This window comes from Struthio camelus, chromosome Z, assembly GCF_040807025.1.
Source record: "Struthio camelus isolate bStrCam1 chromosome Z, bStrCam1.hap1, whole genome shotgun sequence".
Lineage (NCBI taxonomy): Eukaryota > Metazoa > Chordata > Aves > Struthioniformes > Struthionidae > Struthio > Struthio camelus.
This window is the reverse complement of record NC_090982.1, coordinates 17,607,603-17,633,898: the sequence shown is the minus strand read 5'-3', so window position 1 is coordinate 17,633,898 and position 26,296 is coordinate 17,607,603. Positions and strand designations below refer to the sequence as shown.

General features: G+C 43.5%; 1 protein-coding gene across 1 annotated transcript in view; it reads right to left on the bottom strand.

Annotated features, from left to right (window-relative positions):
• Nucleotides 1–26,296, bottom strand: part of MUSK (muscle associated receptor tyrosine kinase) — a 62,795-nt gene that overhangs the window by 21,658 nt on the left and 14,841 nt on the right. The window contains exons 6-9 of the mRNA XM_009676783.2: nucleotides 13,974–14,098; nucleotides 8,753–8,912; nucleotides 7,509–7,515; nucleotides 4,306–4,572 (exon numbers count right to left, since the gene is read on the bottom strand). Coding sequence (XP_009675078.2) covers nucleotides 4,306–4,572; nucleotides 7,509–7,515; nucleotides 8,753–8,912; nucleotides 13,974–14,098 — 559 coding nt within the window. The remainder of the gene's footprint in view (nucleotides 1–4,305; nucleotides 4,573–7,508; nucleotides 7,516–8,752; nucleotides 8,913–13,973; nucleotides 14,099–26,296) is intronic.

Below are 26,296 nucleotides of genomic sequence, written 5' to 3'. Positions count from 1 at the left end.
CTTCCATAAACTGTACATAAAAGTACTGTGCATTAAAGACAGGAGGTGAGCTGCAATGCTTAATCTTTTTTAGCTAAATATTAGCCTATATTTTTAATCTCACACAAGCACCCACCCAACTTTCTTCTTTTCTCCATAGACGTGTTTCACACGTGACCTATCTGTAGCAAAACTTTTACAGTGCCTGCTAAAATCAGAGACCAAACTATCGCCTACCTAATGTGAAACTTCCATAAACATGTGAAATGTTCACTGAAAAGAGGTTCTCTGCATGTTTGTTTCTTAATAAGAATCTGTTTTGTGAGGAGGACAAAGGCAAAAATACCTACTCTACAAAAAGAAACTGAAACTGTTATAATAGTGGAAAGTTTCAATGTTTGTTATTTATTTATCAGCTATTTACATATTTATTTGTTTGTTTGCAAGAGCCTGGGTTGTAAAACCACCGTTGAGGCGGCATGTAGGGACAACTTTTGCTGAACTCAGCTGAAGTCCTTAGTAGATGCCCATCCTTCCCAACCACCATGCCTATTGGCCGAATCGGGAGTGGATGTTCCGATGCAGGAAGAGACTATCAGAATTGACAAAGAAGGTTTTGACCAAAAACCCCACCTGGTGGGCTGATGCAATCTCTCTGCTGCTCTGCCAAGAGTTTTGGCAACAGCAGATGACAGTGAGCATTACCAATAGCTGCCAACCCTGCAGACCTTTACAGCACCGTCACCCCTGAAGGACTGAGGCCATTAGGGCTTGCAGCACGGCAGGGGGACACAAGCTCTTTAGCAACTGTGATGAATGCCCTTTGTGTCCGCAGATCCAAGCAGCTGAAGGCCCAACTACCCTGTGCCGGTTTTGGCCAGTGCTGCTTTCTTCCTTCGTTACTTCCATGAGAGCCAATATGCAGCCAGAGGAGGTTTTTTTTTTTTTTTTTTAAACAAAATGTGGAATAAGAACGACCTTCTGAAGTAAAGAGATGCTTATCCAGGGAAATGGGAAAACCTTACATTTGAAGTGCTGGCTGACACTTAAGAGATTTGGATGGAGTTGGCTGCCTTCACTCTAAAAGCCTGAGCATCCTTAAACAAATCATTTATTCAGTATGCAACTGCAAAATGCAAATGACCATTCCTCTATAATCCTGTCCATTACAGAGTAAAGGGAGTTTGTGTTCATCCATGAGCCTTCACTGTTGTTAAGGCACTCCAGGAACGTCATGACAGAGTCATACAGAGGGACAGTCAGTCTCCTCGACATGAGATCATACCATTGTTATAACACTTAATCCTGAGCAGTGAGAGCTTGATGAGATCATATGCAAAGGTTACTTCAGATTATTATTAGAAATTGCATGCCATGTAAATGATAGACTGACGAAGATCAGTAGTAAAAAAAGAGGACAGGTGGTCCAGAAGCATTTTACTGATAAAAAGAACTGTTTAAGAGGAGGTGGACACCCACACACACGGACAAAGTGAGCAGTTTTCCAACATGAGACTGTTCCCTGGAGCCCAATCACTTTATATCAGCAGTGGCTGAAAAAGAAATCAGTGGTTTTTCTTTTGCTGTCAGAGCGGCAGTCAGCAGTAAAAGACAATTGACAATTATGAGATGAGACACCATGTTCCCTTAAAATCAGGAAAACTCTAATTTTAATCAATTTGCATCTCAATTTACATGAAGTGAGATTTTTCCCATGATGTTCTTTCTGTTTCACTTCATCTTGTTTTACCAACTGATTATTTTTATAAAAGCTTTTCCCAGTCTGTTGATCGGTTACTGTTCAACGTAACTAATTTCCAAACCAAAATGAACATACAAAATGACATAGAGGGAGAGAAAAAACTGGTACAGAGAATACTTGATAATAGGACAAACACTCCAAAGCAAATAGGAACACGTCAAGGGAAAAACGTCCCTCAGAAAGTGGGAGAATTTTAGAGCACCTGAGAGAATTAAATTCTTACTCAAAGAAGCAGTTCAATGAGATCTGAAAACCAGTGTAGTCTAGCCAGTTTCTACAGAAAGGTATAAAGTTGTCAGTAAAATGAAAATAAGATAACTGGAAAATAATCAAGACTGTGTGAAATTCATTTAGGAGCCCCCCAAGGCAGTTAGAACTACATATTAGATGTCTGAGTTAGCAAAAGAAGTACTGGGGTTTGGAGAAATTGTTGTCCGGTTGAGGTGCTGTGGGAACAGGAAATAGGAAGAACACTGTTCCAGGGCTCTGGTCATGAAGCAAGTTACATTTAAATCCACATTGAAACCATTGGGAAACATCATTAGGAAAAAAAATGCACATATCCACAGACTGACTCATGGATTTGAAGAAAGAGGATATCAGATAAGTCCATTAAGATTTAGACATATTTCCAAAAATTAGGCCTATTAGGTAAAGATCCTCAGCAAGTGCAGAGGGGATGCTGATTTATATTACTCTGACTTCAGTCCCCAACCTTATGAGCCCCACTAGTGCAGATCCTCTGTCGAATCACCAGGAGTTTCGTTCCTGCAGGAGTTTTGTCCGGGAGCAAGGGGAAGCGAAGTGAGTCCGTTATCCAGACTTTACTGAAACGTTTCATAGAGCACTGTGCAAAATCCTTAGCTGACAAATGCACTGTGCGTGTGTGGCTCAGATATAAATACTGTCACACATCATGAAAATAGGCAGAGAGATCATATACTAAAGGGCATAATGACAAAGAGCAGGAGATCAAGGCAGCAGAGGGGTGTCTGCCAACAACAAACCAGTCTCAGGACTGGTCTGCCGAGTAATCTGTGCATATTTACACATACGTTTCTTAGGACATGTTCCATTACTATGCAGACTGCGGAATATAGCACAGCACAGGTGCCAAACGGAGAACACAATACACTGTCATGCTTCTTGCTGGGATCTTCTTGTGTGCCTTTGTTTTAGGATAGTAAAGGAGGAGCAATCAGGGAGGCCAGGATTACAAGATGATGTCCTGTTGATTGTCCTAAATAGCTTCTCCATAACTGGAAAAATAATTGCCAGTAGACTACAGCTGGCCCAAGTCCAGCTGGCAGAGCAGTGTCTCTGCTCTTGCCTTGTCAGCAGACAAGACTTTTATTTTAGTTGAGACATCAACATTGGGTCTGCTCTCCTGATAAACACTGATTTGAATAATCTGTTTTAAGATGCAGTTCAAGGAGGACAAGAGCTAAGTACTATACTTAGGCAGGAATGTCAGCTCCCCAAACATAAGATGGGGAACGACCAGACAACAGTCCTTCAAATGTTAAAAATGAACATGAATCAGTCGTGTCAGACTGCCGTGTTAGAAAAAAAGAAAGCTTCTCCCTGGGATGTCTATGCAGGACTGTCCTCTGCAAGACACGCCAAGCACTCATCATTCCTTTCTGGTTAGCACTAGCGGATCCTCAGCTGGAGTCAGGGCACAATTTGGCTATAGCACTTAAGGAAAGATGCACAGCAGGGGCTCCAGTGGCCTAAAAAAATAAGACCTAGGAGGAGAGCTTGGAAAAAATCTGCATTTATTCTAGCTTGAGAAAATGAGGAAGACTTGATAAAAGAGGAAAGAAAGAAACTCTCCTCCATGCCTGGGGCAGGAGGACAAGAAGCCATGAAGGAAGGGCTGCTCAGTAGGTCGCATGGGGAGGGAGGGGTGAACTTGGACTCGTTACACAAACACCTGAAAGCAATGGATTAGCTGTAGCAGAAGATGTTTTGGGCTCCTCAGAGTCTCTGCAGGCCCTGTTTTACTGGACATTTCTCTGAATATGGGAGGGCACATATGCCACACAGGATGTTTGGCTTAGCAGGTACCATTACCCTGCCAGTGTCTCTAGTTCGGTCTTTTTGTTGTTGTGGTGGTGTGATCCTGGTGGGAAATAGTGAACAATTAGCGTATTGCCTTGACCAGACTTCGTTGCTTGCACTCCGTCCGTATTTATCCAAAATTTGTTGATAGTAATAATGACTATATACTGATAGCCTTTGTTAATAATTTAAATCAACTGTGTTATTCAAAGGGATATTTCTTTTCAACACTTGCTGTTGAAAGCCACAGAGATCTGGGCCTGAAAGTCACTCTAAATCCTACCACAGACCTCAGACAGAGCGAGATCAGGCCTTCTTTGTGCTTATGAAGGAGAACGCAAAGACTGATGCAAAGGGAAAACCTATGCAAACATAAAGGGGCCATTTGCACTCAGTAGTCCTGTGTGTTTGAACAAACTCTCCCTCACCACTCCCCTGCTGCCTACACAACCCCATGAAATGAAAATGAAAGAAAAGCTTTTTTTTTTTTTTTTCTTTACCTGCACACTGGTTTTGGAGCCGGCCCAGCTCCCGAGGGATTGCACTCCTGGAAGATGTAGTTACACAGCAGAGACTCAGCAGCTGGTTGGCAGAATGAACTCACCATTTTCAGTTCAGTCCAGGCAGTGTGAACAAGCAGCTCTTGGGTCTCCTCTGGGTCAGCATAGGAGGAGTTGAAGAAAACAAGAGCATTCTTCGGCAAGATAGCACTACACACCTCACCTCTGTATGTGCTGCAGTAGCCTGCATCACCCTTGTACAGTTTGCTGTCGAGGGCAAGAACATACACGCACAGTAGGCTTACAGTCATAAATACCTGCAGGAGAAGACAGCTAAATGCCTATGTATTGTTTCTGAATAAAATGGCACTCATAAGGCTAACATATGTTAGAGAAGAGGGTGCACATATTAGATATATCAGAGAACATATATTAGAGAAGAGGGCGCATGATTATAACCACTAAAACGAGGTGATACCATCCAAAAATGGCACATTGCAAAGAACTCAAGTGTGAGCCCAGGGCCCTCCAGGAGACCTCTGGGTGTTGAGGCTCTGGCCTAATTTTCCAGCATTAGAAGTGGGCAAAAAGGCTGAGTGACAATGCACAGCCCTGACCCAGCATGCAACCTCAGGCACTCTCCAGGCCCTGATGGGAAATCGTTTTGGTTTTTGGCTCCTCTGCAGAAGAGATCAGAAATGTTGCTGCACACCTGTGGGAATTCATTTAGCATCCTGACAAGCAATAGCTTAATTTTGGAGGGGCTCAGTGAGCAGGTGCCAGGTGAATTCCACTCAGCACACTCCAGAAAATCCTTTGCAAGATAAGATCAGCAAAACTCCTACCTGGCCCTCTCCAGTTCCTGCACCCCTCATGGCTCTCTACCTCTCCCACACACCCTTCTCACTGTCTCAAAGTAAATCTTTCACTCTTGCCTGTGGCTGCCAGAAAAGGCAGGACTCTTCAGTGGGAGACGTGGGAAGGCAGAAGACACAAGGCAGTGGAATTTTCCGTCCTGCGCTTACCCCTGCAAGGTCTTTCTCTCTCCTCTCTACCACATCTCCCAGTGTGTAACCCCCTGTCTTCAAGCATGGGGCCAGAAGCTATACTGGAGCAATAAAAAGCACAGCAGGGTCTGCTCCTTCTAGGCCATTTATTTATTTTTCCCATGTCTTTGCATGTAGCGGGAGACGGCTATCATCCCTCCCTCCTTCCCCAAAGCCATCAAAAGGGAGCAGAAGGGCGAGTGCATGCACCGGTCAGCTGTGCTCACAGCAGCTTGCACGGCTGCCTGATAGAGAGCTGGGCAGCAGCAAGGTCTGTGGACAGAGGATGTGCCCTCAGCTCCAGCAGCCACGGGAAGTAATGCTGTAGGGGCAGCACAAGAGAGCACCTGGGAAAGCTGCCTCTCTTATGCGCGAGAAATGACCGAAACACAGAGGGAGGAGAGCTGGGTGCAGCTGTCCCCATTGCTCATTCAGTCAGCTTAACAGGGGTCACGGAGTTCAATTCACAACACGCCAACCATTTGGAATAGCCAACAGAGCTATTTGTATCTTTGCCTTTTATTTCTTTCTTCTGTGCAAATAATCACCCATTGTCAATGTCCTGCGGGTTCTTGTTGTTTTTCTTAAGAAAACTGGAGCAGCACTGAAAAGGGATTATATAGGATGCCTAAACAAGCTTTTCTCCAGTCTAAATTCCTGCTTTTATGACGCTGCTCTCAGCAAACAGATTACACTTTCTGGCCCCGGTTTAGCTGCACTGTTTTGGGGTCAATATCAACCTTTTTGTGCTCTTTGTGGTGGCTTTTTCAGGTTGGCTAAAAAATGCAAGAAGGAACTGATTCCTCGCGGTAGTAATGCAACAGCAGTGCTGCTGTGACACTCCCCAGAGACCCCGGGGAAACCCTTTACAGGACACCGGCATCTCCCCTGCAACCTGCATCAGTCTGACAGCCCATGACTTCTCGCCTGCCACAGGGCAGATTTCCCAATTAGCAGTGCATCGTGCTAGAGAAGACCTTGGTGCAGTAGAGGTCACATTGTTCACGGTTTCTTGATAATATCGGTTTTGGTGAATATGAAAGGTGTGTCCTTCATATGGGCCCTACAGACAAGAGAGGGCACAGACATCCATGGCACAGCTGTGCTACGGACTTTAATGGGCCACAGAAGCAGCTTGACAAGAGCCACCAGTGTTAATATCATGTTTCTCTGTTTTTTTTTAAATCTACAGGGAGATACGGACAAGGCCATGATGGAGAAGCACGGATAACATTTTTATTGCAGTGTCTGATCACAGAAAGAGAATTTTAGACAGCAAATGCTGAGAGCAACTGCTGAGGAAACAGGCTGAGCCTTTTACAGTTACACGGGTGCACATGTAAAGCATAAGTATGTGTCTGCCATCACCATTCGACAGTCAAAAAATCACTTACAAAATTCCTGAATTAATCTGACAAACCCCTGTGAAGGAGCTGAGGGCCTTCACAGGGCGCCTGAGTCAGCAAAGCAGCAAAGCCATTTGCTCAGATTTTCTCAGGCTCTCTTCTTTGCTCTGAGGACGGATAGATCATATCCTTCCTCCCAGGCTAGCCCTCTCATTTTGCTTCCAAATTGATCTGCCAGTGAGACATGTAGAAATATGTCAAGACCCTTAAAAAAAGAACTAACTAAATTCTTCAGTACTCCAGGAAGGCAAAAGTGCATGCCTGACCGCATATAAGTGGCTTTATCTATTCGTAAATTTGCTTGTAACAAATATCTGAACTTCACTTGCCCTAGCCTTGTGATCACTGCACCAAAATATGTTCATTGACTGTGTACAAAGAACTTATCCTGCAGCTAACCTTTTGCCTGTAAATGTATAAGGTCAGAGAAACTGCAGATGTGTAGCTGTGAACAGAATTTACCCCAGAGTATTCTGCCCACTACTGTATTTTAAATGCTCCTACTGATGTTGATGCACTGTTGGTTTGATACAGATGCATGCTTATCTGACTGGGCCCACTTTCTACTCATGCCCATATAAAGGAGCTCAGTGTCTCCTGCGGGTGAACCTCACCTGCATTCTTGGCATCCAGAAATATTCTCCCTTCATTGAAGCAAAATTAACAAAATCCCCTTAGTTTTTTATTCTCCTCCCGCATCTTCCCCGGCCCAAAGCAAGTTCCCAAGCAGTCATATAAAAATCACACTTACCTCCACTCTGCCAGGTAGGCACCAGATCCAGCAGTTTTAATGAGCCAGGAGAAAGAAGAAATGGAAAAGTTATCAAAGACATTTCACTGCCCCCTCCGAGAAGAGGACACCATTAAAATTCCTGTGCTAGGCAATCTGCCTGAAACTTTTAAGCTATCTGAAAAGGAGTTTATATCCGCTAGAGAGGAAGAAGAGTTGGACTATGCTGGGTGCCTTATAGGGAGAGGAAATAAATTATTGCCTACAATTCTTGCTGTGGTGGGCTGGAGCACCCTAACTGCATATCTTTACCCTTATCCTTTGGGTTCAACATAGCTGGCACATAGTGTCTTCAGTTTAAGCCACCCATGTGCCCATTTCCATAATGGGCAGGGGAAACTATAGCTGGTGGAGCAGCCTGGCCTTCCAGCTCACCACATCTCGGGAAGCAGAGCTGTGCTGTTGCGGGCAGCAGACATCAAGCACCTGTCCAAGGACCAGCCCAGGTTACTTCTACCTGCCCCCCAGGAGTTATCATCCTTGCAGAGCAGACTGGAGCTGAGGTGTCCCAGCTGCATGACAGGGCTGACCAGCACCGTCTTTCTAGGCTCCCCAGTGACTCCTTGCTCCACTGCCCAAAACCCCCTGCCTTCCCCAAGACGGGAGGGACAAACTGCCACCTTTCTGTCTGTGCGGCAAACACCGTCAGCCAGCTCAGGCTGTCAGTATATCTCCTTTTTGGAGCCTCCTTTCCTCATCTGGGTGATGTCCCCGCACAAGCACAGTTCAGGGTGCCGAGAGGTTACCCAAGGGGCAGCAGCTGTGCAGGCCATCCATTGCTTGGCGAATGGGAGAGCCTCTTCTGACAGAAACCTCCTTGCTTTTTGGATGCAACCCACTGAGAAACTAAAGATCTCGTGAAAGCTATTTTCACCTTGCTGTTAGGTGATACTAATGCTGGGCTGTGGCCACTACTTCCTCTGCATGGATGAACTTACCAAGGGCTTCTGGGACACAAAGTTCAAGACAGCATCAAGCATTCAGGAAATGACAGCTGTGCCAGCCTCTGAAGTGTAAGCATATATGAGGAAATAGCCTACCGGGGGATGGACTGATACTCAAATTTAGCCCTGTGCAAACTGTTAGCTCTCCAAGGCTTTCCCTCTGCCTCCGCAGCACTTCACACCCCTTTCCTCTCCCCCAGGAGGAAGACTGCAATTGCTAGGGTACGTAAAAATGTAAAAGCCCCTTCTTTTCCAGCATACCTGAAACACTGATGGTCGCTGCAGCTTTCGCGGCACCAAAGGTTTTGCTGTGTTTGTTAGTGGCTAGGCAAGTGAACAGGCCAGGTCGGGTGACGTATACCTGTAGTCTGGAGTCAACCACTCTGTCCTTGACACTTTCCACTATGGACCCTGCAGAAACCTAAGACAGTGGAAAGCCTAGTGCAATGGAGTTTCCAATTAAACAAACAAACAAACAACAACAGCAATAACAGCAACAAGACACCCACCTCCAAGCATTTAAATTGTTGGAGAAGTTGTAGCAAGCAGGTGAAAGTAACAGAGAGCTCAAGGCTGCTAACATTATTTTGGTACTTTCAGAGCTGACTTCATGAACAAAAGTAAATGTTAAAAACTTCTTATATTTCACACTTCAGCAATACTTTTACAATAATTTGCAGTTCCAGAGGGCTGTAGTGTCAATTTTACTGATGTAATTGAGCTGGATAATTGCTGTATGACCTCTGCTTATTAGATTATTTGTCTATTTATGTCTTAGGAAGTAAGAACACTGTATGGCTTTGTGGTCCCAACTCTCCATGTAAAAAGGGAGAAAGGAAGATAGCTTGGAACTCATTGATTCTGGATTGATATAATCACTGTTGCTTTTTGATGGTCATGGTGAACAAAACAGATATTCTGGCTCCCATACTTAGAAATACCTGAGAGACTTTCTTATCTCACACCTGGAGATGTGGAAGGGGCTGCAGATGTGGTGATTCTGGCCTGCTCATTTCCCAGGTCAGAAACTCCTAAGTAAGTGAGCTTGCAGCTTGTTGATTTTTGCTAATGTGACGTGATTTTATCCTGAAGTCTTTCCTGCTCATATGGCATTCATATGTTTTTTTAAAAAAAAACACAGATGCTAATGTATTTATTCTACCTCACTCAGGCTCAACTTGGAGTTGTGCTGAAGGGACATGCACATATCACCAAATAACTAGACCAACACACTTATAATAAGTTATGTTTCAGGGATGGGCAGTATGCTGGTCATCATGCAAAGGCAGGAACGAGAGATATTTTTGGTCTTAGTGTGCATGAAGTCAGTTCAGATGAATGGCAACTCAAGAGATATTTTTTCATAAATTTACCTTGTTAAAGCATTGATCAGATTTACTTTTATAACTTTTTCTCCCCAGAAATTTAGTCAGCGTTAAAATATTGCTCCCTAATAATCCTCCCTGGTGGAAAGGAGAAATTTCTTTATAGGCTACCCTGTCTCCTGACAGTCATCCAGGAGAGATGGCTGTTAACACTGAGCTGATTGTGCTGTTTTAGTCATCTTCTCTTCCCTCCTGGCAGTTCAGGCTTCAGCCATATACCATTCCAATAGCTCCCCTCCAGGTGTGAAGCTCTTTGACTTTCGCTGGCCAGAGTCCAGCGATCAAATGTGATCTGAAGTGTTTCTCCTCCCCTGCATCCTATATTCTTCTTTCTATTAATTCAGTTACAACCCCAGAAATAATATTTTAAAGCTGAGGCTCCGGGGTGGGACTCTCTGTGGGGTTTCATACAGATGGATGGCCCTCGAATAGGAAATCTGAGCATGGTGAGCCAGGATTGCTCCTCTTAGCTTGGACCACACAATGAAAAATGCTTTGCATGCCATGTTAGCTAACAGAGCTCATGGGGACAAGGAAATATACTACAACTGACAATAATGCAAGGGCCAGTTTCAACCCAAGGTCTCCCTGGGGGAAAACAATCCCTGGCTGACTTGGCTCAGACAGTTGCAAACAGTAAGAGCAGTATGTGTTACCATGTACAGTATGGAAAATCATCATGAATCGCATAAGAAAGCCTTATGTAGCTCGTGAAGGTGGCAGGTAGTTGAGTCTTTGAACTTCCAAGTTGGCAGTTGCTTTCTTCTGCTGGGAACCTGAGAACTTTTCATTGTATTAATTGATCCCTTTTGCTTTTCAAATATGTTCCCTGAGATTTTGTTTCTAGCAGGTCTTTTTTTAACCTTAGAAATTCCATCCTAGCATCTACCACAGAAAAGACTTCTTATCTTCACACCTAGCTTACTTATCCTTTGTGGTGCAGAAAACTACAGTTTAAGGCCCACGGTGGCCTGCAGTGCATACTAGGAGGAAAAAGCACTGCATTTTTGTTTGGGTAGACGAGACAGCTGCTATTTCATTTTTTTGTTCAAAGGCAGTTTAATAACCACAGCAGTTTCCCACTCTTTATAAAGCTCAGGTCAGCATTCAGAGACTATAACACCAGAGAGACATTGCAAGGAGAACATCCTCAAATGACTCCCTGTTCCTGGCTTGTGAGTCAGTCTTCAAATGCATGTGCTCCATTCCACCTGCTTCCTGCTTTAACTTTCCTGAAGACAGACTCTCATTAAACAAAAACATTTACTGTGTCCGGTGCTGGGCTCCCCAGTACAAGAGAGACATGGAGCTCCTGGAGTGTGTCCAGTGAAGGGCTACTAAGATGATGAAGGGACTGGAGCATCTCTTCTATGAGGAAAGGCTGAAAGAGCTGGGACTCTTCAGCCTGGAGAAGAGAAGGCTGAGGGGGATCTCATCAGTGTGGATAAGTATCTGAAGGGAGGGTGTCAAGAGGATGGGGCCAGACTCTTCTCCGTGCTGCCCAGCGATAGGACGAGAAGCAACAGGCACAAGGTGAAACACAGGCAGTTCCATCCGAATCTGAGGAAAAACTTCTTGACTGTGAGGGCAACTGAGCACTGGAGTAGGTTTGCCCAGACAGGTTGTGGAGTCTCCATGCTTGGAGATCTTCAAAAGCCACCTGGAGATGGTCCTGGGCAATGCGCTGTAGGTGACCCTGCTGGAGCAGGGGACTTGGACTAGATGATCTCTGGAGGTCCCTTCCAACCTCAACCATTCTGTGATTCTGTGAGTCTGTAAGGGTCTCCTTACCATATTTAAAATGATGTGGTCTGGAACACAACCCTCTTGGGAGTGATTTTTGTCTTGCAGACAGAAATGCCACAGAGCAGATCTAACCAGTTAAGCAACTGCCCTAGGTGAGGGCCAAACATAGTGGTGAAATACAGCTTTCTACAGGGCTGCTGCACCGGTCAGAGTGACGTGGAGCATCCGTCCTCCTCATCCACTAGGTGAAAGAAAGCTATAAAAAAGAAGAAAGGTGGAGAATAGGCTCTAACTATCCTGAACTGTGGGTCTCTCATACTTTGAGGCCCCATCAGAGACTGGGTGGAAATCCTGCTTTTCAGCATGCTTCTGAAAAGAGAGCAGTGAACTCTGTGGTTTTATTGTTTTCTCAGCTGCTCTACAGCACATAGACAGAAGCATGATCTTTGGCTTAGGAGCTGGTAGAAGCGGCTAAAAAAGATCTCAAGGACGTGCATTGTCCAGAGGAATATGGCAGGGACTGATCCAGAAATCTGGAGGATAAACCATAAGAAGAGACCTGCCCGTGAGTCCCCGCAAACAGATGTCCCCCCAAAATACACTGCCCCAGTGGTACTGCCCTTACGGAGGCTGTCAGCCTCTCTAAAAAACACTGTTACAGCTGGCCCTGTGGTACCCTCTTCTTTTCATGCCACCAAGTAACAGCCTTTGCTATTATTTTACTAGTGTAAGCACCTTTGCGGGACATTCAGTTGTCTGATATTGGCAATTCACTTAAGGTTCCTAAAAAAGATTGTCTTGCATGCTGCTTGGTGGTGGGCATGCCATGCAATCTAAATAAATTGTACTGGCAAACACCCAGAACCTCCTACGATAAGATTTCTTCTCCAGTGGGAAACCATCCTGCACGGCCTGAATGAACACCTGCAGTTCTCTCAAAATAATTAATCACTGAAACCTACGGAGGACCCATGGGGCTCTGCGGAGACTGATCTGCTTGCCCTTTACTCTTTTCCCTAGTGACCTCAGGGGAAAATAGAAAATTACCCCTAAAAACACTGAAGGATACGATAAGGTTTAGCGGAGATAAGGAAGGTGAGACAGCCTACAAAGTAGTCCAGGCTCCTTAGTACGTATTGCAATATATGGAAAGAGGGGATACAGATCAGAATAGGAGCAGCATTTTGAAGTAAGGAACTTTAGCAAGAGGATTTATTGATCTTATTGGACAAGCAAGTCCACAGGAAGTGCCATTGCCAGACTGTGGCTGAAGGACTTGTAGTTTACAGGGGATCAGTAAGAAAGTGCAGAGGCAAATTGCCAGTCTGCACTCAGTGACTGCTCAGGCTGATTCCAGAGCATTGCACCCTGAGCACTGCATCCTTGAAAGCCTGTTGAAAAACCATGAAGAATATAAAACATGGCCACAATAACCATGTGAAGACGGTAGGAAATCTATTACAGAGAAGGACTTGAAAAGAGTTCAGTTGGTTTGGGTTCCCAGGAGTGTATTTGAGACTTGTCTTGGCTGTGGTTTACAGTTTCACTTCTGGTGAGGCAACACTGGGCATTAAGTGGCTCTTCTGTCTAGCTGAAGGTGAGCCATCGACATAACCTACACAGGGACCATAAACAGGTATCAAAGCAGATACCTGTTTTAAACGATCAGAATAATTAAGCTGTGGAACAAATTCCTGTGAGATCTGGTGGATTCTTCATGTCGTGGTGTCTGCAGTGAAAGAGCACCTGCCTCTCTTGAGGACATACTTTTAGCCAAGAATAAATCAGTGACATTCTTTACTGTGCTACACAGGTCAGTCACAAACATTTCAAATGTAGTTATCTGCAAAATATGCTGTGCACATAGGGTGTCCCAAAGGCATTTGGCCTCAAGACAGTTTGCCCTACTTAACTGCCTCAGTTTGTGTTAAGTGTGTTTTTTCGTCAAATGAATAGTTTTTTCATGTTACTGTTATTATACTTCATAGAGGTATCATTATGAGAAAGGCCAGGAGAGGTGGCTGCAGAATTACTTAAATCCAAGATGAAGTCCTAGACATCCTGGCTCAAAGGAATTTTGTAAACCTCTGTAGCATCCTTCATCTCATGTTTCCCAAATATTAACAAATTAACCTGAGCAAGACCCCGGAGAAAGGGGAAAGCATATTACAGAGGAGAAGACTGCAACCCAGCAGCTAGGCACTTTCAATCTGATTGCTCAGCAAGGCATGAAATAAGACAGGAATAGAACCCACAGGTCCTGGCTCCCAGCCCTGTGTTTTAATCATTAGGCTGTGTTTCCGGCTGCGAGCAGACCTCTCGGGCCAAAGGCATGAAAAAGAGACACTTACAGCTTTTCCATTTTCAAGCCAGGTGACAGTGGGGACTGGAATGCCTGTTGCCGCGCACCGCAATGTCACCACAGACCCAAAGGTGATATTATGGGATTCAGGAGCCTTCAGGATTCTGGCAAAAACTGTGGGAGAAGACAAAGATACTAGTTGAACAGATATTTAAAGCTGAGACTCAGACACTGTTCTGACACGGGGATGTTTCCTCTTCAACAGATCTTGAAATAGGCCGCGGTCCCAGCCCTACCAAAAATAACAAGTTTCCTGGTGAATAAGATGACGGTCTCAGGAGAGAGATACAAGAAGAAAGAAAACGAGCAGCATGGTATATTCTGCATATTACCGATCAAAATTTTACCTCTGGAAATTTATATACAGTCTGAGTTTGATATTTCAGAAGAGGTACTGTGAAAAAAACAAGTGTGAACTCATCTAGAGGATGCAGATGAGGCAACTTGCAGTAGATGATAGATACAAGGCAAATTATGGTACTTGTTTTAAACCATCAGGTGGGGATCACCACTGCAGTCACATACTGTTAAGGGTAAGGGTCAGATAAGCTCCTCAGTATGATCCCAATGATTAGCACTTACCGCAGAGAACTGTGTAAACCTTGACATTCTCCATGTCATAACAGCCTTGTCCTAAGGGAAGAGTGTCTAACTGGGGGGAATGGCCCGCAAGCATTTCCGGAACTGAGATTCTAGGGGGAAAGGCAGGTTTTTAAAATGTTTTTTCATCTCCAGTGTTCTTGTCTCTTTGTGGCAATATGATTCCTCAAGAATCTGGAGATAGAGGCCCTCCCTTCCCCAAGTAGATATTGATTTTTTGGTGACAAGAAAACTCTGAATTGCTTTTGTTGAAAATGTATTTCAATCCAGAAACACAACTCTGATGGCCTCCACAAGCTGTATTTCAGCTGCAGTACTTGGACCACATAGAGGAAAGCAGAGAAGAGAGATAGTTCCCACGTGGAACATTTGAGTTTTGACCCAGAATTTTTAATGGAGATGCCTGAATGTCTGTACAGAAGCAGGCTGAATAGCTCAGTGCCATTTTTTACTCCAATTTCTCATGCTTAGTGAGTAATGCTCTCTTTCTGCCTTCTGGACTGCACAGCAATGACTAAAAATCTCCGTAAGAAATTTTAGTGGCAAACGGGAGATTCTCTTGGAGGTCTCAGTCAGGCTTTATATTTTCTTCACCACTTTTGCTATCTGTATGTTTCCCCTTACCAATTATCTGGCTATGTCATAGACTTTTGTGGCTCTGTTTGTTCCAAAACACCTCTTGGCATTGGCTGCTGCCTGCCCCATTTTCCAGATGGAGACCTCAAAAGCAGTGCAATTAGGAGACCAGCCAACAATCTCTTGAAAAACTGAGAATGTGCCCCTGCTATCTGGGATGTCTTCTATCAAAGCCAGAGAGAGCTTCTCCTGCAAAATTTCAGCTGGAATAAAAATACATATACTTTCCTTCTATCCAGTCCTGGCCTGGGAAAAGATTGAGCCTTGAATTAACAGAGAATCTAAAAATAGGTCTCATTTCGCTTGTGGATAGGTAACATTAGGAATATATTTCAGCACAGAAACATTTTCATCTTAGGAGCAGAGCCATTCAAGGGGATCCTGGGCAGAGTTTTTATGAAGATTAAATTTAATATCAGTGAAGTGAAAATGGTAGGAGGATGTGTATTATAGTCCATTTCTTAATTCCTCTGTGCTCCAAGCGGTCCCTCACTGTCAATGCTCAATGCTGCTTATTTAAAGTAGAAACTAAGCAGTATCAAGGTTGTCATACCCCACTGCCTCTCAGAGCGGCAGAAGGTACAAAGCTCCACCGCTAATAAGGAAAGCTGCAGTCATTGGCCAAGGCCTTTTCTGAAGAATAATAAGCAAAATGAAACCTTTGCCTGAGATTTCACTTCAGGCCATTAACACCAGATGGTTATGAATTCCACCCCAAGCACCATGGGCCAAGCTCATAATTATTTTATACCTCATTCGGAGAAATACTAAACTTTTGGGTCTGTCCTCTGGCAGCAGTTATGTGCACATGGCTCCCACTGAAGCCAGCACATTAATTTCCAAAGCCAGAATATGGCCCTTAATGCTTTTCTCATGCTGCTGTTACTTTTACAGTATGCCACTGGGACCGTACTTGCATGATGTTTCTGCTGCTCTGATCCTGTCCAGCTTATTTAATATTGAAGTAATGCATTAATAGCACCCCGTTAGCCGGTGCCAGATACAAGCATGTGTTCCATTCTCTGTACCTTCTACTTTCCCAAGATCTGCCAAAAGTTGTTAGCCAGGAAAAAAAAATAAAGGTACCCTTCAAAAATTATCATAGTTTTACAGATAGAGAACAGAGCCACCGTCAGATTAAGCGGCTTGCTAAGGCTCACACACAGTGCCTACGGAGGGCCAAAATCCTCCACCCAGCTCCTCTGGTTCCCTCAGATAGTGGTAGTCACTCCACTCGCTTTAGTAGCCCAAAGTGTGGCTGGCTCAAGTACTCATTTGCTAGCATATGGAAGCCAAGGTATTGGGCCATTCAAGCCTAAAACCCAAATATGGAGGGAAAAAACTTACTAACAGCTAAGCATTCGTGTCTTTCTTGTGTTACCTCCATTTCTTTTAAGGCAAATAAGACATCTCTGTTGTTAAAGACATGTGTTTTCCTCTGAACAGGTTTTCTACTCCATGTTGCTGATCAGTACCTCAACTCATAAGAAGGGCCTCTCCTTTCTGCCCCCAGTACCGTCTATGCAAAATACTGTCGGTGAGTAACCTGGTACACCTCCTAGTTAGGGCTGAGTTATCAGGGCCAACGCACTGAAAGTCAGCCTGCAGATAAATAAGCTGATCTCCAAAAGGGTAGAATACGCAAAGATCTTGCTACTTTCTGTGCCTCTGTGTGCATTCTCGGTACTTTTGAAAACGAAGTTACAAATTTAATATTCAAAGTATTTACATTTATGTGCTTTTTTGAAGTATTTAAAAGTTAAATACTTCAAAGTATTTAAGTATAAAAGTTAAAACTTAAAGTTTTCTTATTTAACTTAAGTACTTAACTCTAGACATTCTGAGCGGAATATTTTTTGTTCTTACACTATTCACTTCTTAAACCATAAATTCTTTGTGGGAAGGACTGGATCCCCTAGGGCCCCACAGACTTTAGAGTGCACCAGTTACTCATCACTGGAGCAAAGCGAGGGCAATAACACCAGGACAAGGTTGAGCTTATTGTTGGCTCCCATACCAGTGAGGAAACTTGCCTATCATGTAGTTAAACGGAGGAATCCAGTCTCCAAAACTGTTACTTACGCGTCTGACTTTTTTTCACCATATTACACAAGGAAGAAAAGAAAGAAAGAAAGAAAGAAAGAAAGAAAGAAAGAGAGAAAGAGAGAAAGAAAAAAAGAAAGGCAAAGAGAGAAAGAAAAGGCGATTCTGATGGTGCCAATACAAGCAACCAGGAGAAGAGGTGGGTGAAGGGCGGGAAGAGGAGGGAACAGGAAATGCCAATAAATGTTTATAAAATCAACGCTATTTGTTGGGTTTGGTGGTATGTTTTTGTTTTCATTTTGCCTCGGAGTGAAAATTCCCCACAATCTGATGATTTTTAACATCTCCGCTACTTGTCCTCCTTTTCCAGATACTTCTGAAAGTGGATTTTGCCAGGATCTTCACCTATTTAGCTACATAGGCTGTCACAAGGTTAACAACATTCACATTGAAACCCACAGGGTTTCAGCATGGGATTTACACAAAGATAGGCCAGAACGGAGGTAGAGAAGGTAGGAGATGAGGGCTTCATTTATTTATTTATTTAAGTGGAAAATAAAATAAAGTGCCTCACTCATAGGAGCTGGAAATGAAATCTGGCCAGTTAAAAACCAAGCCAGTATGTAAAGTTTCACTCCCGAGCCCCCTAATAAATGTCCTTTCTTTTACAACCTTGCTAAATGATGTACTGTACACTGCAGGGCTTGCTAGGAGGTATCTGTACTGAGGCCAGCTGCTCTCGTTTCTGAGAACTAGGTAACATCATCCAGTCCAAACAGTAGGGCTTTAATACAGTCACGAAATTTTTATACTATAAAAAGATTAAAGCAAGGTCCCCCCCCCACACACACCCCCAGTTTGAACAGCTAACTCTTTCCAGGTGACTTTGCTTTTCCTTCGGCTTTGACTGAGCTGTGTTGTGTCTGGTTTTGGCCCTGATCTTGCAATCTGGGCAGATGCCGCCCCCCGACTGGGAAAAACCTGACTTTTGTTAATGTGGGTCGGACTGGGCCTCTTGCACCCGGGCAGAACCCATGCGGCGAGGAGCTGCACTGCTCTGTTCAGAAAAGGACAAAGCGGTGCCCAGAGCTTCCCTCTGCCCCTCTTTTCCCCACACTCCTCCTCTCCCAGTAAACCGGGAAGTTGCTTCAGGACTCTTGCCACGGGAAACAGGACCCCCATTAGGCTGTGCACACTAACACCACAGCCCCTGTGTAGAAAGAGACCTGTTTCAACCCATGGTTTCACTAGTCTTCATACTGGCTTTGACGGATCGATCCCAGCCTAGCACTGGTTTTGGCGGGGGGGTTGGGGGGGGGGTCAGTGCACATTTTCTGCCACTGTTGGCTTCGGTTGGAACTTGACTTTCAGGCAACGCAACTGACATCTGCCAACGTACAGGAATGAATCCAGTTTTAAAACACCAGTGCCTACTCATTGTTGCAAAGTTTGTTGCCAGTCCTGGCTGACTGTAAAACAAACGTGACAATCCAAACTGAGAAGAGGCCACTGAGGTCTGAACTCCTTTTTGCGCCTACGCAGCAATAGCAGATACATGCTCCCTTCTAACAGTAGTCTTAGGCTGGCTGAATACGTGAGCAAAATTTGGCATTTCCATACTGTGCGATCTGAGACTTCAGTCCTGATTATTATGCTTCTATCATGAAAAGTGACCTTTTGGATGATAACCACCAGGTCTCTTGCTGAAAAAACTTGCCAGCTAGCCTGCAAAACACTGTGGGTAAAGGCAACCCCTGTGTGCATTTTCCTCTGGTATAGCTTGTGTCATGCTGAGAACTGATGCAACCACAGTACTGGAAGAACTGGTAAGCTACAAATTGCCTCAGAAACTTTCCTGATATAAATACCCTGGCAACGCCTTTGCATTGTGTACTATTCATGTGTAAACATTTAGGAACTAAACTGTAAGCCTTTTTGTTTACATCTTGTTTGCTGATGTTCTGGTGGTTCTTGCATACCTGCAGTGTGACAGATTGAAATGGCTCCTCCTTAACAGAGGGCTTCTCCAGAGTTGGGTTTTGCTTACTAATCCGTACAAAATCATTTGTGCTTGCCACCCATATGTTCTTAAGCATCATAAATTTGTGTCAGGCTGTTTGCCGTGCTTGCCAATAAGGGCTCCAGTTTTCTAAATCTCCATTCAGATACATTCATTTCACATCCATTCATTCTTTCTGAGAAATCTAAATCAGACAGTCAAGGAGGGATAATAAGCAGAGTGGCTAGAATTTCCTTCCCATTAGTAAGATAAATGAGGATATATTTATGGGAAATGAGGTATATATGTATTAAAGAAGCTGCAGCATTTGTATTTTCTGACTTTTCAAATTAATCCGTGTAAAATCCCAACAATTCTTGAAATACCAGGCCTGAAAATCCACTACATATTACGTTCATTGGTCAGCAGTTGCAGAGACAGACGCACTGAACTATGTGCAGCAATTTATTTCATGCCAAGACGCAGAGCTGAACAAGTGAGGCACAGTTTTTGCAGCTGACATGATGGGACCAAATCTCAGCTCAGAGAACCAGCAAATTCTTTAGCAAGCACGATCAGCAACCTCCCTCTTGTAGCAGAGACAGACTCTGCATATGGATCATCACTGCCTACCTTACGGAAACTGTTCACGTTGTATCTTCACCGCTGCTCACAATGTGCTACCTTTCCACCTCCTTCCAAAATTGCTGGGTTAATAATTAAATCTTGTCATAACTGTAGGGTCAATTTTGCTTTAATCTCTGAGTTATTCTTATCAAAACTGCACTATTTATCATTTTGTAAGCCTACCAAGTAATTACAAAGAGGAGCAAAATGCCACAGGCAAACCTGATTTGAGACACTTCTACTCATCTCTGGGATAATTTCTTACCTGCTTTTATTTTATCTTTGTCCAAAGCACACTTATTGCCAGAGAACCATGCGCATTCAGACTATCAAAAGAAAAAATGATCAGATACTGTAGGAAATGCACACAGCTACTGTATTATTTCTCAAGGAATAGGTCTATTAGGAGCTGGCCCTAGATGATCAGGCTGCGCAACAGCCACAGGCAAGTGGAACTTCATCAGCTGCCTGCCCACCGCTTGTACCGCTGCCTCAGAGCCGGGATACCATGCTAATCTGGGAGGAGTTTTTTTAAATTGCATATTATTTTAAATCCCAGCATATTTTAAATCCCAAATTTTCTAGAAAAATCTCAAAATCTCCAAGCTCTTTTGGCTACTGACATGATTGGGGAGGTTTGAGGCTTACAGTAGTTCTAAGAAATTCTGCAGCACAGGTCAGACTGCTAGACAGCACAGCAACACCTACACATGCAGCCTGGAGCCTGAAGCTATATGACAACCCTGTGAGACAAATCCAGATCTGTGTGGAGAGAAGATGGAGGAAACCACAACATCTCCATCCTGAAGCATATCCCTTCAGATTCTAAGCTGCGGTGTCTAATATCAAAGCAAGCTTTTCTTAGCAGGGCAATAGCTTTTCAAAGTAACCTTATTCTAGGGTGAGCTCCAAGATTTATGGATACTGGGACAATTTACATCAGTGGAAGGACTCCCTGAATGTTAAGTGCACTAACTGGCACAGGAATTTTGTCAGCTGTGAAAGATTTTGCGTCGCATGTAAATGTCTCTGGAAACCTAAAAACAGACCTTGCAAATATATAAAGCTATAATAAACAGGAGTTAAATGTAAATAGATAGCTTATATCCTGTGTAACTATATAAAACCTATTCAGTACAAGTGGTCATTTCTATATACAGAGTAAACACCAGATTCAAGGACAAGTGAGGATAACGTGTTCAAATTACTTCCCAAGGAAATGAATAAGGAAATTCTCTTCATGTCAGTACTAATCTTATATATGCGTTTGGTTTCTTTGAAGGAGAGATTCCTATAAAGCTCTCTATACTCTAGTTTTTCTAGACTATGGAGACACACTGTTTAACACTGCCATTACCCATTACTGTGTAAGAGACTGGAAAAGAGGATCATGGTCCCCTGAATCAAAAAGTAGCTGTTTTGCTAGCTGCGTTGTGTTTGGCAACCAGCTCAAAGCGGAAAAGAGACAGGGGAGAACCAGCACTCGGATTTTGGCCTTCCCATTTCCACAACAGTTAGAAAAATTGTGCAATCCTGTTTCATTACATGACTGGAATTACATGACTTGTTTGAGCTGGTGTACAGCTCTCCTGAGCGCTGCACGGGATGAGGTGGTGGCTTCACCATGTAATATTCCTAATATATTACTTGTTAAAAAGCTCATGCTTCTAGAAGGCCTGCCCTGCAATTCTCTGGTACAGGAGGTCCCAGTGTGACCATTACTGATAGGCAGAGCACATCTCTCTCGACTGAAGTTGTCATACCCCATGCCTGTGTCACAACAGAGCAAGCTTCAGCAATGAATTGAATAGTTTGTGCATGTTTGTGCACTTGCTGAAGGTTTGTCTGAAGGTTTACTGTGGCTTTTCCTGCTGCCCTTTAACCAGAGTTATTGTCATATTTGTAACATCTTAGACCTCTAGATGACTTGTGACTGCAGTAGGTAGGAGGAGATTAACTACATGTTCCTGGCTTTCAGTTATATTCATGCCAACCTGCTGAGGCCAGTCTATTACTTTCATGCAACTACATGCAAGCTTGGTACTATTTTATTTCCTTGTAATGCTCCCCACCAGCCCAAGCCCTTTGCAATTTGTAACAACAAACTGCAATATTTTCTATTTACTGTGATAAAGCATGGCTTGCATGTGCATGTACCAATACCATTGCAGACAGAATTCCTTTCCCAGAGTTTCTGCTTCTGCTCATGACAGAAGCAAACAACTTTCCTCCGTTTCAGTATCCATATTTCACTTGGGAACAACCCAGCACTTAAATACAAAACTGCAGCCTTCCTCTGCCAGTCTGCTTCTTGGCAATAGATTGACTTCCATCCCGCCAAAAGGTCCTGTGTTAGAAGGTGGCATGGACATACACTCAAATTTCATTTTGGTAGCTGTTCTGTGGGCATGGAAGCAGGAGTCAGTGTGAGTGTGCTGATAGGCTACTTTGATGGTGTCGTAGTATCTTCCTTTCCTATTTTGTCTATCCCAAGAGTATCCTGCAGTACAGAAGTGGTGACACAAAAGCATAGAAAATATGGTACATTGGGAGTCAGTTTTTATTCGACATAAGACCCGTCTTTGGAACGTAGTCTATCCAAATTGACATATTAGCTAGGTTTAATATACATGTTTATTCTTATTACTTGAATTATTGTGGCTTTCATGTCTTTTGACTTATCTGTGACGCAAATTTGTGCCAAGATTACATAAAAAGACCACAAAACAGCTGAAGGAAACTGATGATTTACAGATTGTGGCCATAGCATGTTAATTAAAAAGCCAAGGCACTGCCTTCTATTATCTCCCAGTTTGCTGTCCCCCCACTATCTCCAATAATTGGGCAAGTGGGGAAAAGACAAAAAAAATGTAAAAAATCCAGACAGAACTACCCATCCTCTGGGATCCTCTACTCTGAATGGATGATTCTTGAAGGAAGTCCTTCCTATTTTTTACGGGTGAGGCAGTTCTCAAAAGGGCTTCTAGGGGAACATTTCTGTGGGCTGTGGCAGAGTATTATTTTAGTAGCTAGTAATAAGCAATGAACTATGGGCAGGAAAAGACTTCGGTCTACCAAGGTTGGATCACAAAAACAAACAACATCTAAGTCACAGGAGTGTGAAGCACATTGCTTTTACTTCTGTTCTGATTTGTTTGCTTTTTGTGCTGTCATATAGTAACAAAGGAGGAAGTAGGGTAGGAACATTTGAATGGACAGATGAATGATACTGCCTGGGTAAAGGATAAGTAGCCCTCAATCAATACCCATATTCAGCCAATCAGAAACACCAAAAATGATTTAATCTAAAAAAGTTACGAAATCCCTGGAGAACTGAGTTAGTTTGCTGATGAGCATGCTGGATCTTCCAGGGCTTGTCTGACTTTGGTTTCCTGGCAGACTTCTGACTGCTAGTAGCTTGACATGCTTTTGTGCAGTGATGGCTTCAAAACTAAACATTATTGCACAACATACACCAAAACCCTTTGATTCCACAACTCTCTGGTGCCACAGGCTGGAGATTGGGCTCAACTTCATGCAAATCACAAGATGGAGGTGCACTGAATTATTTAGTGTACAACCAAGAGTACAACCTTGTACTCTTTCATTTTCCATTATAGTCATTATAGTTTATAGCCTTTTCCTTTATTCAGATGTCAAATTAAGAATGCATTACTGGGCAAAGTGAAAATATTGGAGGTTTCACTAGATAAATGTAACACCTAGAAAGGCACAGCAGGCAGTTTGCTCTTCATCTTCAGGAAAAGCAAAACTCTTTTTCAGGATTTTTACACACCTATTCCTTGCATGTAAAGCTATAAAGTACCATACACAAATCAGATGGACTTCCTACAACATAGGACTTCCAGGCATCCACTTTTGTTGGAATGAAAGGACATCTCTCAGAAGAACATTCTGTCTTGAATTATATTAGCGTATAATCCACCACAACCCTTTGTATAGTCGGACATGAATAAGTCCAATGGTTTTTGGAAAATGCACTTCCCACAGCTGGTGCTACAGAAATGATTTAGCCTGATAAAGAAACATATGCTTCATATTTTTGTACCTCTTTATAGGCAGCTATCTGTTCCAAATTGCAAGAAATTCACATTTAACTCTTCAATTTTGTTACTTTTTTGAAGAATGAAGACCATATCAGGCAGGAGTAGAGTTCTTCATTATTCTTTCTGCCTATTGCTAAAGTGGCACTTTCCTTCTCCCTGAGGAGAGAACATTCTCCCAGACACAGCAAAAAAGTCTGCCAGAACACAAAAACCCAGGCCAGGCAATCAAGCCTCTAAGGCACCTCAACGTATTGTTTCACTTCTGTTTTGCAGCGGAGGCTTCTCACTTAATGGAGGAATTGTATATACTTTGAATATCTGTTCTAAGTACCACATCGACAAGTTATAGCAAGTGATTAAAGCACAACCATCCAGTGGAATTTATTTTGCAAGCTGAAAAAGAAAGAAACCTGCTGGACAGTTTCTCTTTGTGCTTGAGTGATGAATGTGCTCATGTCTGGAATATCCCCATGGCTCTTAGCAGGCATGAGCTTAGCTCATGGCTTTTAGTTAATCCCTTCAGTGTCATACTTCTTATACATAATGGCTATGGAGAATACAATTATTGCATATGTCAGGACTTGGGGACTGCAGAGGACGCACGGTTTTAGGCAGGAGGCCCACAGGTTGAACCTGATGAGTGCTTGCATGGCTTTTGTTGATCTGGTCCTATCAATGGCCTGGATCAATGTCACTGCAAACACCAATGAACTCTGACAATTCCTCCTGTTCGAGAGTCTATGTTACATAAAAAGCTGTATAACGCACAAAGGAAAGAACAGTCGAGTGTCTCGCTAAAACTTTCTATCATGCAAACCCTACAGATTTCAAATGCTTAGACAAGTGCCAAGGACTGCATTCTTGGCGCACCCTGAGGTACATACCCTGCCTTCAATTTTCACTGATATCAGAGAGGATATCTGTACCTGAGGGCAACTCTGGTTATTACTGAAGACCACTGCTACTCTCCTATTAATTTGCAAAAGACTAAAGACTCAAGTAAAACTGGATGCAACATCTTAGCCAACATCAATGAACTTCATCGTTCAGACAGTTTCATGATGTACAAATCAGGTAAGCAAGCATATACTTATATTCTGCTGCAGTCCTGAATCTTGGATTCGTCTAGGAGCCTTTCAGTCCCAGACTCATTTTGTGCATCAGTACAGCTATCAACAGGAAATGTGTACAAATATTGACTAACCATTTGGCAAGATACTGCCCCACTGAGTACATAAATGCTCTTCTCTCCTAGGGTTAGCAGATGTATTCATTATCAAAACTGATAATGTAGCAATTAAACTGCTAGTTAGCAAAAGGCTCAAGAAAGAAAAAGAATACTGCACTGCTGGTCAGGAATGTTGTCTCCAGGAAATTAAGAAGATGCTTCAAGGCAAATAGCCAAGATAACTATATGTTCCTTTATCCCAATGCACGTGTTACGTGCGATGGACATTACTGGATGTACGTGAGTAACAGGAAATTGTTCTAACATACTAAGTTTAGCAGAACCAGCAAACTGATCATTGCTCATTTGTTCAGCTTAAACAGTAAAATTAATTGATCATGGCTCTTTAATCTCCCTATTAAAGTGCTGATTAAATTAGAAGAGCTATTGAAATACTGTATTTCTTGGTTGTGGTCCTTAGATTGTGCTGAACATGGTAGCAGGACAGCCTATATTATCAATCCTTGCATAGCTAATAGAGCACCCACCCACATAGAGATGAATGGAGAAAGCTCACCAAGCTCCTGAAAAATCAAAAGGTTGGGGGGCTTAACAGGGGGTCGGCAGAGATCAGAAGAGAGTACATGGGCAGAGCTGCCTGCAGAAGGCTTGCTTCTGCCTGTCCTACTCCTGCCTCAGGCTAGTACTTTTACTAGTCCTTTCCCCCATAAGTTGCATGGTCTGTAACTAATTTGACAAACAGGACAAAGGGGGAAAAGCTGACCTTATACAGCCACACAGCTCCTGTACCATCTGTGGAGCCCAGAGATGAAGCCAGCCTGACAGCACAAAGTGCTTAGCCTGGAAATTGGAGCTCTGTTGAAGGACCACTTCATACCATTCCCAGTACGTCAACAAGAGCAGGCCCCACTGTGCCAAGATATCTCCTGGGAGCTAAACCAGAGGTGCTGCTGCAAGCCACTCTGCTCACAGCATCATTTTATTGCTATGGGACACTTTAAGACAGTAAAATTAGTGTGCAACCTTCCTTTGGCACGACAGCCACTCACCTAACATGGTCACTTACAAGCCGCTCTTGGCACAGGCTTGCTGCTTGTATTCCCCTCCAGCCCCCACCATACACTCCGCAGGTCGATCCGGGCACCTTCTGC